We start from the raw sequence: 16021 nt of genomic DNA on the forward strand, positions 1-16021 counted from the left end.
TGCTCATTCCCCCACCCCAAACACTGCTCCTCCGTGCACCCCTAAGGGGCTGTGAGCGGGGGAGTGAGGAGCGGTGTCAGGGCTCACTTTCCTCACCTGGACTGCGTAAGGGGAGGACAGGAGAGCAGAGCCCGGCTGGGGAAAGTGACCTGGATGCAGGGAGCGCTTGGCAGGGAGTGCCTGGATGCACCGCTCGCTGCCACAACCCCCGCCCCAAGTTCCTCTGCTTGTAGGCAGCAGGGAGAAATCTGGAACACCCTCACCCCCATGCAGTGCTCCCCTGCCAGCCGGGAGCAGTTTCTGACTCTACACCAGCAGCACACTCCTCTGTGCTGCTGCATGGCACCCCCTTGACCATGGCACTGTGAGTGAGGCCAGCCCTGACCTTAACCATGAGCAAAGTGGGCTAAAGCCGTGGGCATTTCCCCTGACTCAGAACTGCTTTTATTGCAGACTGAGCCTGAGAGGATGTCTACACTGAGAGATAAGACTCTCACGCACATACACAGCTGGCCCAAGCCAGCTGACTTGGCTTCGCTGGGCTCAGATTTTCAGGGCTATTCAATTGCAGTGTAGAAGTTTGGGCTCAGGCTGCAGCCAGGGCTTTGAGACCCCGCGTGGGTGAGTTTCTCAGAAACCAGGGCTCCTGCCCAAATGTCTACACTGCAGTTTTTAGCCCTGCAGCCCGAGTCAACTGACCTGGGTTTTGAGTCTCATGGTTTTTATCGCAGTGTAGACGTACCCTTAGGGGCCCCTTCCTTTCCTATGACCCATCCCAACAACTCAGTGATTAAGAGCTGAGAGCTGAGGAAAGGGTATGGTCCCAAGGGGTCCCTTTACTCTGGCACTTGCTTCCCCCACTGGTCCCACACAGCACAAATCTGCTGATCTTCCAGGCCCCTTCCATGGTCCGTGTTCCCTCAAGCTTCTGGCAGAGGGGGCGAAGTATTCTGAGAGAGGGTGGGATGAGGGACAGTGAGTCCTTCTGAGTTGGCCATGTGACTATTGACTGCTCCGTGAACTGAGTGGCTTTTAACATACGTAAATGTACCAAGGAATGCAACAGGCTGTAAGTGACAACAAGATGGAAGCTCCTTACCTGTGTGTGATGGTTTTCAGCAAGCCCCAGAAGACGGGCTGGGGAAGAGGTGCTCGGCCACATGGTTTTTTCCCTTTTCCTCCAGCCTCTGTTTTTATGTACTTTGCCTTCAGTCCATGCACAAACACAGCCTCTAGTGCGCAGCACAGGGCATTAGCATCTTCAGTGTCACTGGTTACAACAGCATCGGAGGTTACATACTGTTTCTGCAATCCCTTGATGGAACTCACCAACTGCTTCTTGATCAACTACAGGATAAAGCATGTGGATTTGTGTTATAAGAACAGCTCGCTTCAAGCAACCTAACTTTTTAGTGCAGACACTTGTTTGGATAAACAGAGGACAACAGGAGTGAGTATGAGAAACACTGCACAAACAGGCCAATGCTTAAAAACAGGATGTGAAATAACTACTGGACTTACACAGAAGAATCAACCACAACAGTTGATCAATTAGAACTTGTTCCGCTATCAGAAATCAAGCCTAGTTCATCATGTTGTGTGTGGTATTAACAAGGTTTGGCTGGTTAAACAGTTAAAGGGACACATCAGATAGTCACCCAAGAATGTGACCTAGCAGCTGTTTTTTGGAAGGTGGGTTGTGGTGCGTGCTATTCCCCTCAGAGCTTTTAAGCAGGCGTTACAGTGATTCCATAAGAATTCTGCAAACCAAATGTTCAATTTTCTTCTTACTTACACTGTGTAAATAAGGAGCAACTTCAGTGAGGCTAACGGATTTACATTGGGGTAAATCATCATCACATAGACCACAACTGAGCCCAGAGGCCTTAATCAGTTTTATATTTAAAGCTTAACTTCCCCACGGGAGCTTCAGCTAACTTTGATAAGGCCCCAACAGAGCTTGCAAACATTTCTAGCCTCAAAATTGATCACCTAACCGAAGATAAAAGGCTGAGAAACTGAAGACGAGGTGTGTTTTTAAGATGGATGTTAAAAAACAATTCTTACATAGAAAAAAGGGAATGTGCCCCTTCTCTCTCCTTATCCTATATTTCGGCACTGTCTTCCAAAAGAAATTCTTATCATAGAATCATAGAAGATTAGGTTGGAAGAGACCTCAGGAGGTCATCTAGTCCAACACTCTGCTCGAAGCAGGACCAACCCCAACTAAATCATCAGCCAGGGCTTTGTCAAGCCGGGTCTTAAAAACCTCTAAGGAAGGAGATTCCACCACCCCCCTTGGTAACCCATTCCAGTTCTTCACCACCCTACTAGTGAAAAAGATTTTCCTAATATCCACCTGAGACCTCCCCCACTGCAACTTGAGACAATTGCTCCTTGTTCTGTCATCTGCCACCACTGAGAACAGCTGAGCTCCATCCTGTTTGGAACCCCCTTTCAGGTAGTTGAAGGCTGCTATCAAATCCCCCCTCACTCTTCTCTTCTGCAGACTAAATAAGCCCAGTTCCCTCAGCCTCGCCTCATAAGTCATGTGCTCCAGCCCCCTAATCATTTTTGACACTCTCCGCTGGACTCTTTCCAATTTGTCCATATCCTCTCTGTAGTGGGGGGCCCAAAACTGGACGCAGTACTCCAGATCCACCGTGGCCTCACCAGTGCCAAATAGAGGAGAATAATCACCTCCCTCGATCTGCTGGCAATGCTCCTACTAATGCAGCACAATATGCCGTTAGCCTTCTTGGCAACAAGGGCACACTGCTGATTCATATCCAGCTTCTCGTCCACTATAACCCCTCGGTCCTTTTCTGCAGAACTGCTGCTTAGCTAGTCGGTCCCCAGCCTGTACCAGTGCATGGGATTCTTCCACCCTAAATGCAGGACTCTGCACTTGTCCTTGTTGATTCTCATCAGATTTATTTTAGCCTAATCCTCCGATTTGTCTAGGTCCCTCTGTCCACGATGGAGGAGGGATAGCTCAGTGGTTTGAGCATTGGGCTGCTAAACCCAGGGTTGTGAATTCAACCTTTGACGGGGCCACTTAGGGATATGGGGCAAAAATTGGTTGGATGATTTAATTGGGGATTGGCCCTGCTTTGAGCAGGGGGTTGGACTAGATGACCTCCTGAGGTCCCTTCCAACCATGATATTCTATTATGATTTCAGACCAAATTCAGGTGGAAGGTTTATTTTAGGAAGATACATGGAGTCCAAATAAGGCTTAAAATTGCTGTTTTAGGACTAATTCTGTTTTAGGACTAAATTAAGCACAAAACTGTAATCCTTATGATTGTAGCTAATTTGCTAAAATGTTGTCTCTAAACATGTACAGATTCCAAAGGTTGTGTAAAGAAAAATACACCAGCTACTAACATTTCCGTAATAATGTTCCTTGGCACCAATCTAACACTTTATATCTTCTCCGCACTGTATAGTGCCTTTCAATCTGAGAGCCTGACTACACTAGAGGTTTTGGTTGTGATATAGCTCAAGTTAACAGACTGCCAATTCACTGGTGTTAACTAGCATCCTTGGGCGTGCTAGTTTAGACACTCCACAGATACCTTTTTTCCATGACACAAATCTCTGCCATTGGGAACAATGTAGACTGAGAGCCTAGACTAGGGCAACTATACATAGCAATGCCAGCAACCCCTCCTAGTGGAGACCGTTCATATTGGCAAAACAAAAACAAAACCAAAAACGTTGCCAGTACAGTTGAACAACATAAGCTATCCCAGTAAAAGTACTTTTTTGTCTGTGTCTAGAGGGCTTTTGCCTGTACTGAAATGTCATTTTAAATAAATAAATAAAAAAAAGGCTCTCACCCTTAATCTGCATTTTTGTACTGGCAAAAATTTCTAGCGTAGAGCAGGCCTAGCACTTACAGTCATGTTAGTAATCTCCAGTTACCTGTCAGTCAGTGAACTTGAGTTACATCATGATCAAAAACTCATCAGACAGGCCCTGAGAAAATCAACTGGACTCACTCACCTGTATTACTACCTTGGGGTCAGGTCCATTTTCAGTGGTGTGACTGGAATGCATTTCAACTCCTGCTGCCACCTAACTCTGATTACATGACACCTGTAGGAAAACAAAGGGGGAAGATTTTAACTTATAAGTGAACAAGCTAAAGTATTACATTCACCTGCCATGCAACACGGATTCAACAGGATGTGCAGATCCCATTCATAGTCTGTTTGAAAGTCTTCACAGACAGATCACTGCTCCCAATCAGGTCAGGAATGATCTTGACATTGTTAGATTTACCAAATGCACTCTGCACACATTCACGCAATTTCAAACAAAATTCAGAACACGCTGACTGATGCCAGTCCCAATACGCTCCCCTGGGACGATGTAAATATTCTCCACGCATTTACCACCCAAGCACAAGCCTGAAGTAGTAGATGGGCTGACGGTCAGGCTCAGGTTCTATCAGAGCAGGGAAGCAGGCTGTAGAGATGAGGACCTGCCATGTCTCGAAGGGGCAAATTTAGGAATTTACTTTACAGTCTCCTGCTCCTTGAAGTAGGACTGCCTTTGTGTTCTCTTCTTGTAGTGCCTTGCACGAGAGCCCCAGCCATGGACAAGGACCCTAGGGATTAACACAACACAAATAATTAATAGCAATGTTAACAAAAGAGCCCCAACTAATCTATTCTGCTCTGTGGGTGAAGGCAGGAGAAGCTTTACATTCTGTGCAAAAGGAGCCCCAAGCACAGAAAGAGACCCTCGGGGAGACAGCCTTCTGCTCTGAGATCATCGGCCCTGCTGAGTCCAAAGCCTGAGCAGACCCTTGAATCCTGGTCAAAGCAGCTCCAGGGAGAAGCAGGCTCTCCAAGAGTGTGGAGTAGTCTGGGTTCACATCGAAGAACACTTCACACCCAGGTCTGCTACTGAAATTTCAACTTGCTGCACCCGAGTGCCACATGAACCAGGAGACTGGCCGTCCAACTTAGGCCCAACTTGTTGGAGAGTGCACAAGGCCTTGGGTACAAACAGAGCAATAGCTGGTGATCCTGCCAACATATAAAGATGACAATCTCAGCCACTGTGGAGGTGAGGACGCGACCGTGCCAACGTCAGTGCAGACTGCACAAGCACCCCTGTCCCCCTGCAGAAGTACTCGCTTGTGCAGCCCACACTGAAGATCATTGCCTCATTTCTATTTTCTAGGTTACAGCTAGCATGTGTCTGTCTGTACAAGCTGCAAATCACACTGCAGCTGCAAACTGACCAAAATTCAAACAGAGAATACAGACGCCTGCACCATGACAACCTGCCACTACAGTCTGGATGTGAACAAGCAAACAGAAAACTCTGCAGCAGGAAACTCTAGCCTGATTCCCAGCTGGTCGGAACTTCAGAGAGATTCTAGTAGAAAAGAAAACTCGTGGTCTCCATGGCAGCTTTGTCACAAGGTTTCTTAAACTCTTTGCCTTGCAATATAAAATGCTGAGTGTGGTGACCACAAGTGGTGCTTTAACCTCTGCCCCGTATGTTCAATCTGTTGATTATTTCTGACCTGTGAGGAGAAGCACATGGAGACAATGCCTAGAGGACATTTACAATAGTAGAGGCCTGGAGATACCTGTCACCGTTATACGCACTGCACTAGTGCTCAGAAGATTCAATCAGGATCTGCTCCCCACTGTGCTAGGCCCTGCACAAACTGACACTTTCCCTGTCCCAACACGTGAACGTGCTGCTGGGCCACCAGTCTCCTCCCTTGCAGGTACTAGTGCCACCAGCCACAAATTCAAAGTGAGACAGGTGATGTAACCCTACCCTACAATTGTCATCCCCAAAATCCAGTGTATGGCCACTTATGTGAGTGCAGATTGAAGGTAATCTGGAGTAATCCTATGGCTTTCATGGCAGCCATAAAATCCTAGGTTAACCTAGAAGACCCAACTGCATGGACCTTGAAAGCAGCAAAGAGTCCTGTGGCACCTTATAGACTAACAGACGTTTTGGAGCATGAGCTTTCGTGGGTGAATACCCACTTCTTCGGACGCATGTAGTCTAAGCATTGTCTACATGCAGCTGACGAAGTGGGTATTTACCCATGAAAGCTCATGCTCCAATATGTCTGTTAGTCTATAAGGTGCCACAGGACTCTTTGCTGCTTTTACAGATCCAGACTAACACGGCTACCCCTCTGATAATGGACCTTGAAGTCACTCATTACAATAAGCCTGGGCTACTTCCATACAAGCCAGATGGCACTTCCATCAACACTGAAGGAAATCAGAGATGCAGCCAAGTGGCTTATATAGCACAATTATTTCCAGTTTAACCCCATCTCAGGGTTGCTACTTCTCATGACAGTATCATTATTCACACTTAAGGTCTGGCTCCTGGAATCACATGAGAACCAACTTAAAAAACAAACAAACCTTTTTTCGTTTTTACAGTAGCAGAGAAAAGTTGGAGACATGTACGCTAAAGGCACAAAAACAGAAGGCAAGTAAAAAGAACTCAAAATGTATTATTTTTGAATCTCATTGATTGGAAGGGCCAGACTCACGATTTCTGAATGCTTGTGGTTGGCAATGCTTCTCCTGTCAAACAGAACCAACTTCTGGAATAGAGCACCTCCCCCTACATGCAAACAGCCTGACTCCCTCAGGTCATGCTAAACCTGGTATCCATCTTGAGAAAGCTATGCTAATACAGACCAAGCCAGCCAGGTCTGCATTACACAGGCAAATACCCATGATTAAACCACGGAGAGTGTATGGAAGTGAAGGCAGCTATAAAAAATGAAAAACAAACCAACCAACATTGATAACAAATGGAAGTTAGGGGAAGTTGATATTAATGAATGTGTTTCTGAAGAACGATTAGCAGGGTCCATCCCATGCAGGTCAGTGTCATCCAAGCAGGGAGGGAGAAAATTCACATAGTCCCATTTTTGAGGCTTTAAAAAAGCTTTAGAGCAACTCTACCCCGTGTGAAACACCAGAGGCCAGATTCTCAACCGAGCTTAGCACTGAGCAGCTCCCATTGCTCTCAGTGGGAGCTGCTGGATGCTGAGTACTGGGAAAATCTGGTCACAAAGGCCTTACAGCCTTCCAGAGCAGCCCCTGCTCCATTCCCCAGTATGGGACACTGATACCCATATCCTCAGAAGTATTCAGACACCTAATGCCCATTGACATCAATTCAGAGTTAGGTACCTACAGTAAATGTCTTTTATGGAGCTGAGCCTCAGGGCTTATCTCTCCCCTCCTCCCAACAGAGGAGCTTCTCCATCCCATTCAGATGAGAGTCACCTGGGGCCTCCCACCCAGTTTTAATAACTGTCATTTGAATGGACTTTTCGAAACACTCAGATTTGCAAAGGGCTGAAATATTTGACAGAGAGCAGCTCCGTCAGTCTCACGAGTGCCAGGCTAATGCTGTATGTCAGCTCTGGGTGAGAAACAGCAGGGCCCCCCTGCCCATTCAGAGGGCATCTGGTTACAAAACTGAGGAGTTCTTCAAAAATACAAACCCTCCCCTCACCATCTTCCCACACGGCGACACACTGAATAAGGGACACATCTCTGGAAATGCTGCCAGGTTCATTTGCTGTTCAAGATCAGTAGTTCAGAGGGATTCTACATTCTCATCATTAATTCAGGGAAATCCTATGGTCTGTGTTACTCAGACAGGCGGACAAGATGATCACTGTGGTCCCTTTTGGCCTTATCTATGAATAATGCTGGGCTCTGTAGACAAACCGGATCACCTCAACACTCCAAACCAAACTATGCTTCTGCTGCAGCTTTTTCCTCCCTACACAAACAACGGGACATGTGCCAGATCAGCGACTCAGACGCACAGGTTCATTTGTAGAACTCTTCAAACAAACACAGAGAAAACATTTAAAAAAACCTGTTGCCAACACAGGCAACAGCACTTTGCAAGGCAGTTTGGAAAACAATTAAAACCATACAGAAGTGATTCAGTTCGTTCCCTGGAAATCCACAACTATGACTTTGGAACTGATTTAAAAGAATAAGATTCAGAATGGACGAACTACAGGGGCACCCAAACTTAACAAATCTGTACAGGAAATTGGCACGTGGTTTCCTTGTTAACAATCAACACTCAAACACTGCTCAGGCAGAGCACAACTAGGAACACATAAGGAAAGTAGAATTAAGATCAACACTATGGAGTCCTCTTACCTTAGGATGTGGAGATTGCTATTAAGAGAGACAGACAAGCCACATATATATTGATTAATCAAGCCAAATGGGTTCCAAATTCTAAAGTATGGGCATATCTGACCACGTATATCCTTCAGAAATTAATTACATGTTAAAAACAATAGTATCAAAAAAGAGGCCAGACTCTTCCCAACAGATTTCCTTCCTGGAGACGGGATCTTGGATGAACTTACACAGACTGGCTTCTCTGTTTTAAACCTCATTGATGACAAGTAGCTGCTCACGTGGTTTGGATGGAAAACAATAACCGACGATGACAGCGTTACCCAGTGACTCAAAGCCTGGAAACAGAGCCAGTCATTTTCCAAGTATGAGCACCTTGGAAGTTATCCTCCACCCAGAGAAAATTAAGGAGCTTGCACACCAGCCAGACCAAACAGCTCTTTCCTGCTGTCAATGCAGCCCTCTTCTCCGCCCACAGTATGACAAGGAATAAGCAGTTGTCAGCATCATCACCAGGAAAAGCTTTCCCATCAAAACCAGAATGACATCCACCTCCAAATCCTACCTCCAGCAGAGATTTCTGTACCCCGAAAAGGTCAGAGATTCATGAAGCCCACTAGGTACTTGCTGTTGCCAACCTATTTTAGTGCTCAGGTACTGTATTACAAGGATGGGTGGCAGCACACAACAATCTGCTAAACAGCAGCACAGTGTTGGGAATCAACATTCTGGGCGAGGGAGCACTGACTAATGGTTACAGCAGTGATTACAGAGAGGACAGGCAAGCATGTAGATACAAGAGAGTGAATATCCTGGCCTACGCAGATGATCTGGTCCTGATTGCAGAAAACCCTGAGAGTCTCCAACAAATGCTTGGCATCACCAGCCAGACTGCCAACTGGATGGGACTCCGCTTCAATGCCAGGAAGTGTGCATCCCTGCATATCGATGGCAGTAGAAGGGATTCGGTCCAGGCTACGTCTTTTCATTCGAGAGCTTGGCAGCTGTGATACAACGCCATCCAAGATCGCCTGGCCAGAGCCATCCCACCACCTGTGGGGAAGGTTGCCATGAACGCCACCATTCCTGGAACCGACAGCCAACTGCGACCGAACATCATCATCACCAACAAAGACTGGAAGAAGATCGTCATGGTGGACATCACAGTGCCATTAGAGAACAGGACCGCAGCTTTCCATGATGCCCAAGCTTGAAAGGTAGAGAAATATGCCCCTCTGGCCGAAACCTTGAGAGCTAAGGGTTCCAGGTCCAGACACATGCACTGATCGCCGGAGCCTTAGGCACATGGGACCCCAGTAATGAGTGAGTGCTGAGAGAATGTGGAATCGGTCAGCGCTACGTTCAGCTGATGTGGCAACTCATGGTGTCAGACACAATCAGGTGGTCAAGGGACATCTACATAGAACACATCACCGGACATGGGCAATATCAGGAGGCCGATGAGAAGTGCAGTCAGGAAAGTAACTGAAATACTTTCCTCATGGATTGTATTTTCTAAATGGACGACCTACCTAATTCTCAATTACTGAGGGACAATCTCCACTCATTGATATATTTTGCTTTCCACAACCAAATCTCTGTACAACTTTTCATGAGGGATGTACCCGAGTACTCGGATTCTAATATCTAAACTGTATTGTTAAACCTATTTACCTAAATTTGGGTTATTGCTGATTATGTACTCTATGTATCATATGACTTTTAAAAACAAACTATACCCAGATGTGCAGACACTCTTTTCCCAACCTATGAATTATATAATATTTTTAACGTTAGCTTTAATAAAATGTTTAAAACTGTTCTTATCAGCATCCGTGGCTAAGCAGTTGAAACTTCTATTCCAAGCTCTGCCAGAAGTGCAAACCCACTTCTAACCAAGGCCCGGTCTACACGGGGGGTGGGGGGGTTTCGATGTAAGATATGCAACTTCAGCTACGAGAATAGTGTAGCTGAAGTCAACGTATCTTATTTCGACTTACCTCCCGTCCTCACGGCGTAGGATCGACGGCCGCGGCTCCCCCGTCGACTCCGCTACTGCCTCTCGCCCTGGTGGAGTTCTGGAGTCAATGGGGATCGATTTATCACGTTTAGATGAGACACAATAAATCGATCCCTGGTAGATCAATCGCTACCCGCCGATCCGGCGGGTAGTATGGACATACCCTTATTTATAGCATTTGCAAGTGACACTTGCCTGCCTCCTACAGCTGGGAGTACAAGACTTTCCTCAATAGCAAAGGTTGTGAAGTGCACAGAAATATCAACAGTGGTCAGTGGAAGAAGCAAAACTCTAACTCATGGCCCCCTGGATCCCAGCACAGCCGTGGCTAAAAGGTATTGTGAGGGAAGTCTCTCTCTCCCCGCCACCCCATCTCCCTGAGCAATCCTGAGGCACAACACTGAGGGCTACAGGACAGTCCTTTCGATTCATAGGCTGTCCCACCAAAAATGGAAGAGGGGGAAAAGCCATAGCATGAGAAAGCCCATCCTGGAACAGCTCCAAAGCTAGTGACTGAACATGAGCTGAGTGACTGATGCTTGCACCATACCTCTGAGGTCAATTTGGCCACCATAGGCCAGAAAACACAGACTGCACTTGACGGACAAGCATGGTGGTGAACAAAGAATCACGTCCAGCTGCTAACAAAACCAGCATTTTCAGCTTAAAATGCTGCAGCCACAGCTGCACCCCAAGTCAGGGAGCCCACCCACTTGCACAAATGCTCAATGCACTCCATACACTCCACATTCAGGACTGCACAGTGAAGCACACAAAAGACAGGACATGCAGAGTTGAGGATGAAGGCTCAACAGTGCCTTTAATTATGTGATCACATAACAATATCTCTCAAATGCAGCAAAAGGAGAGTTTTCACCTGCATACACGTGTAACATGTAATTCGCGAGTGCTGCAGATAAGGGGAAGTTCTGTGGCCTGTGTTATACAGGAGCTCAGACTAGACAATGACACTGGTTCCTTCTTACCTTGGAACCTATGAATCTATTGTGGCAGAGCTCTGACCTTGCCCCCAAGGGTCCTCCGCTTCTAGGCGGTTTATGTTAGCCTCAGTGGCTCACTGTGACCCTCCACGTAGCCCTTCTCTCTCTAGGGCCAGGGTTACAGTCTACTGAGCCCTTTTCATCACAGGCCTGCAAGGAGGTTGGGGAGAGAACTCCCACAGTCTCTGTTGTCCCTGGGGGTTTATTTCAGAACAGTTTAGCCTCCTGTCCTGACACGGGCCTGACTTCCCCTCCCAGAAGCTGTTCCTGTAGTGGTGGGTTGGGGGGAACCCGGGCCCACCCTCTACTCCAGGTTCCGGCCCAGGGACCCTAATGGCAGCAGCTGTTGGCAGCCAACCTTTCACTGCCAGAGTTGCTACATTTCCCTGGGCCACTTCCCCACAGTTCGCCTGCTTCTCCCTTCTTCACCCTTACCTTAGGGCTCCCTTAACGATGGTTTGAGGGTGTCTTCAGTAACCAGACCTTCAGCCGCACTTCCTCTCCTCTGGCTCCCTGGCTCTCCCCTGCCTGATTGGAGTGAGCCCTTTTATAGCATCAGAGGGGCCTTAACTAGAGTCAGGTGGTCACATTAGCTTACTGGCCTCACCTGACTCTTTGCAGGTTAATTAGAGTCAGGTGTTCTCATTAGCCTGGAGCAGCCCGTGCTCTGGTCAGTCAGGGAACAGAAAACTGTTAATCCAGTGGCCAGTATATCTGCCTTCTGCTATTCTGCTGTACCCAACTGGCCTGGGTCTATCACATATCCCTCCCCGCTGCTCAACACCAAGGGGTTGGGCAGCTTGGAACGCCAGACAGCGTACGCATGATAAGCCATTGGCATTGCCATTGCGACTCCCTGCTCCGTGCTCTATGCGGAACTGGAAAGGTTGGAGGGATAAGAACAACCTGGTTACCCTTGTGTTCTTTCGTTGTTCCGTTGCATCCATGCATGGTCAGTCACAAGGATAAATCTGCGCCCCAGCAGGTAATAACGCAACGTTTCCATGGCCCATTTTACAGCGAGGCACTCTCTCTCTACTACTGCATATTTTTGTTCCCTCGGAAGGAGTTTCCTACTGAGGTAGAGAATTGAGTGTTCCTCCTCCCCAACCATCTGCGACAGAACAGCCCCTAACCCTACCTCGGATGCATCTGTCTGTAGGATGAAGTCCTTGCTGAAATCTGGGGCTATCAATACAGGGTTACTGCAGAGGGCAGTCCATAGGTCCACGAATGCCCTCTCTGCTGCATCGGACCATCTGACTGGATCAGGACCACGGGCCTTCACTAAGTCTGTTAGGGGACTCGCCCTTGTAGCAAAATGGGGGATGAAACGCCGGTAATACCCCACCACCCCTAGGAATGCTCAGACCTGCTTCTTATGACTTGGCCGAGGCCAATTTTGGATGGCCTCTGACTTATTCAGTTGGGGTTATACCAGACCTTTTCCTACCACGTAGCCAAGATATTTGGCCTCCGTGAACCCTACAGCGCACTTAACAGGGTTCGCTGTAAGGCCAGCTCACCGGAAGGTATCAAGGATCGCCCCCACTTTTTCCAAGTGGGTCTCCCAGTCTGGGATATGAATCACCACGTCATCCAAGTAGGCCGCAGCATAACTGGTATGGGGGCATAACAACTTGTCCATGAGACGCTGAAAGGTAGCTGGAGCCCCATGTAGTCCAAAGGGAAGGACCGTATATTGGAAGAGACCCTCTGGTGTAGAAAACGCTGTCTTTTCCTTTGCCTTTTCGGCTAGGGGAATCTGCCAGAACCCCTTTGTCAAGTCTAAGGTTGTCAAGTACCGAGCATTCCTCAGACGGTCCACTAGTTCATCTATGCAGGGTATAGGGTAGGCATCAAACTGGGATATCTCGTTTAGTCGACGGAAGTCGTTGCAGAACCTTGTGGTGCCATCAGGTTTGGGCACCAACACTATTGGGCTGGACCACTGACTGTGGGATTCTTCTATGACCCCCATCTCCAGCATTTTCCTGACTTCTGCTTTTATTTCCTCCCTTTTGGCTGCTGGCACCCGGTAGGGCCTCATAGTTACTCTGGCCCCAGGGTTTGTGATGATGTGGTGATATGTCCCGGTTGTGCGACCCGGCTTTGTCGAGAATACATCTTGATATTGGGCAATCATCTCAGTTACCTCTTTCTTCTGGACTGTTGTTAGATCAGGAGACACCCTCACCTGTTCAGGATTTTTGTTCCCTGGGTGCAGCTCTTCTCGAATCACTGCTCTCACGCATGCCATGGTTTCAGAAGGTTGACGTGGCATATCTGCTCTACTTTTCGACATCCTGGTTGTTGCACCTTGTAATTTACTTTCCCTGTGGGTTCAACTATTTCGTAGGGCCCTTGCCACTGGGCCAACAGCTTACTTTCAGCCGTGGGTACCATTACTCGGTCACTGGGCTGAAACTGAAGAAGCTTGGCTTGACGGTCGTAGTAGGTTCTCTGGGCCTCTTGGGCCTTCTCTAGGTGCTCCCTCACTATGGGAGTGACCCAGGCTATCCGGTCCCTCATCCGTAGTACATGTTCTATTACGTTCTTCCCCTCACGGGGTTCCTCCTCCCAAATTTCCTTGGCTATGTCCAGGATGCCTCAGGGGTTGCGTCCATACAACAGCTCAAAGGCGGAGAATCCAGTGGAAGCTTGGGGGACCTCACGGATGGCGAACATGAGGTACGGTAGTAGGTTGTTCCAATCTTTCCCATCCTTGCTTACCACCTTTCTTATCATGGACTTGAGGGTTCGGTCAAATCTTTCCACGAGACCATCGGTTTGTGGATGGTAAACCAAGGTCCACAGGGTCTGGACATGGAGCAGGGAACACAAGTCCTTAATCAACTTGGACATGAATGGTGTTCCCTGGTCTGTGAGGATTTCTTTTGGTAGCCCTACCCGGGCAAAGATTGCCACTAATTCTTTGGCAATGCTCTTGGAAGCTGTGTTTCGTAAGGGGACAGCTTCTGGGTACCTGGTTGCATAGTCTAGGATGACAAGCACATACTGGTGGCCCCACAAGATCCATGGCGATCCTCTCGAACGGAACTTTGACGATCGGCAGGGGTACCAGAGGAGCTCTTAGATGTGGACGAGGGCTGTGCAGTTGACATTCGGGGCAAGAGGCACAGTACCGCCGGACGTCTTCATGTACCCCCAGCCAGAAGAACCTGCGTAAGATTCGCGCCTGGGTTTTCTCCATTCCCAAGTGTCCTCCAAAAAGGTGACTGTGAGCGAGGCTTAATATTGCCTTCTGGTGTTTCCGGGGGACTAGGAGCTGGTGTACCTCTTGCTCCTGCATTTGCACGACCTGGTATAGGAGATTCTTCTTGATCACAAAATAAGGCCCTGGCCCCCGGGCCTTTCCCTCTATGGGTACCCCATCTATCTCAGCCACCTCCTTCCTGGCGTTCTCATACGTTGGGTCTTCCACCTGGTCCCGTCCAAAAGTGTCTCTCTCTGGGCTTAACAGCCCAAACTCTGAGGGATCTGTCTCTGCCCTCTCAGCTGGCTCCGTGAGGTTGGGGTTGGAAGTGGTCTCTGACCCCTCCTCTGTCTCAGGGCCCTTCCCTTCAGTTGCCCGTGTACATCTGCCTACACAGGCGACCCTCTGTCCTTGTATCAAGATTCGGGTACCCAAGGCCTTGGCCGCCCTTCTTTCTCTTTTGGTCTTCCTGCCTTTCCCAAAGGACAGGGAATAGCTCCTGGGACATTTCTGCGAAAAATGGGAGGTGACATTCTGCCGCGGAAGCCTCCTGAAGTTCGGGGAGCTCCTCTCCCTCCAATTCCTCCGGTGGGAGCAAGTTTCCAAACCCAGGGAAATCTATGAGCATGGGGTATGGGAGGTTTGGAACTACCCCAGCTTTCACACTGGTGACATTTCCCTGAATTTCAATTTGTACTGGTATGATGGGGTAGTAGCTAACAGTCCCATGGACACAGGTTACCCCCGTACGCTTGGCCTGCATTAACTGGCTGCGCTTCACTAATTTACCCAAAATCAGGGTGATAGCACTCCCCGAGTCTACGAGTGCCATGGTTTCTACCCCATTCAACTTTACCTGCCTTGTATATTTATGTGGGGTGACTGCGACCCCTACAATATTGAGTAGGCTGCATGTGTCTGCCCCGTTCCCCAGGTTACACTGCATTGGCTCTATGACATTGGGGCACTGGGCAGCTATGTGCCCTCAACTCCCCGCACCCATAACACCTATAATTGCTTCTAGTCACTCCCCTATCACGTGGGTTAGGGGGTTTAGTCCCAGGGTTCCCCCGACTCAGGCCTTCCCCTTCCTTCTGGGTTCCCGACTGGTTTTCGATCTCCCACTTCTTCCACCTAGGACTTCCTGGGGGTTTAGCTGCCCGACCCTCCACAGTTGGGGTCGAGTGTTTGATTCATGAGGGGCCTTCCTTGGGTAGTTGGGTTAATTCCCTGGCTGTCATCCGTCTTTCCACCAATGTGATCATTTCGTCGTAGGTGGACAGATCGTTCTGGCAGACCCATTTGTGGAGATCTGGCAGCAGTCCCCGCATGTAATGGTCCATGACCAAAGTCTCTAATATCTCCTCCAGGCTGCATGCCTCAGGCCGTAACCACTTCCGAGCGAGGTGTATGAGGTCGAATAGTTGGGACCTTGGAGGTTTGTTCTCCCTGTATTTCCACTCCTGGGACCTCTGGGCCCGTACCGCTGCCATCACCCTGTATCGTGCTAGGATCTCTGCCCTCAGCCGGGAATAGTCAGCGGCATCCTGAGTGGGCAGATCAAAGTAGGCCTTCTGGGCCTCTCCGCACAAGAAAG

General features: G+C 48.5%; 1 protein-coding gene across 4 annotated transcripts in view; it reads right to left on the reverse strand.

Annotated features, from left to right (window-relative positions):
- PLEKHM1 (pleckstrin homology and RUN domain containing M1) overlaps positions 1-16021 on the reverse strand; it is a 57128-nt gene that overhangs the window by 29680 nt on the left and 11427 nt on the right. For all 4 annotated transcript variants that reach the window (XM_039504154.1, XM_039504157.1, XM_039504155.1 and 1 more), the window contains exons 2-4: positions 4529-4618; positions 4012-4104; positions 1100-1347 (exon numbers count right to left, since the gene is read on the reverse strand). In XM_039504154.1, coding sequence (XP_039360088.1) covers positions 1100-1347; positions 4012-4065 — 302 coding nt within the window. In that variant the 5' untranslated portion in view covers positions 4066-4104; positions 4529-4618. The remainder of the gene's footprint in view (positions 1-1099; positions 1348-4011; positions 4105-4528; positions 4619-16021) is intronic.

This window comes from Mauremys reevesii, linkage group 17 (genome assembly GCF_016161935.1).
Source record: "Mauremys reevesii isolate NIE-2019 linkage group 17, ASM1616193v1, whole genome shotgun sequence".
Classification (NCBI taxonomy): domain Eukaryota; kingdom Metazoa; phylum Chordata; order Testudines; family Geoemydidae; genus Mauremys; species Mauremys reevesii.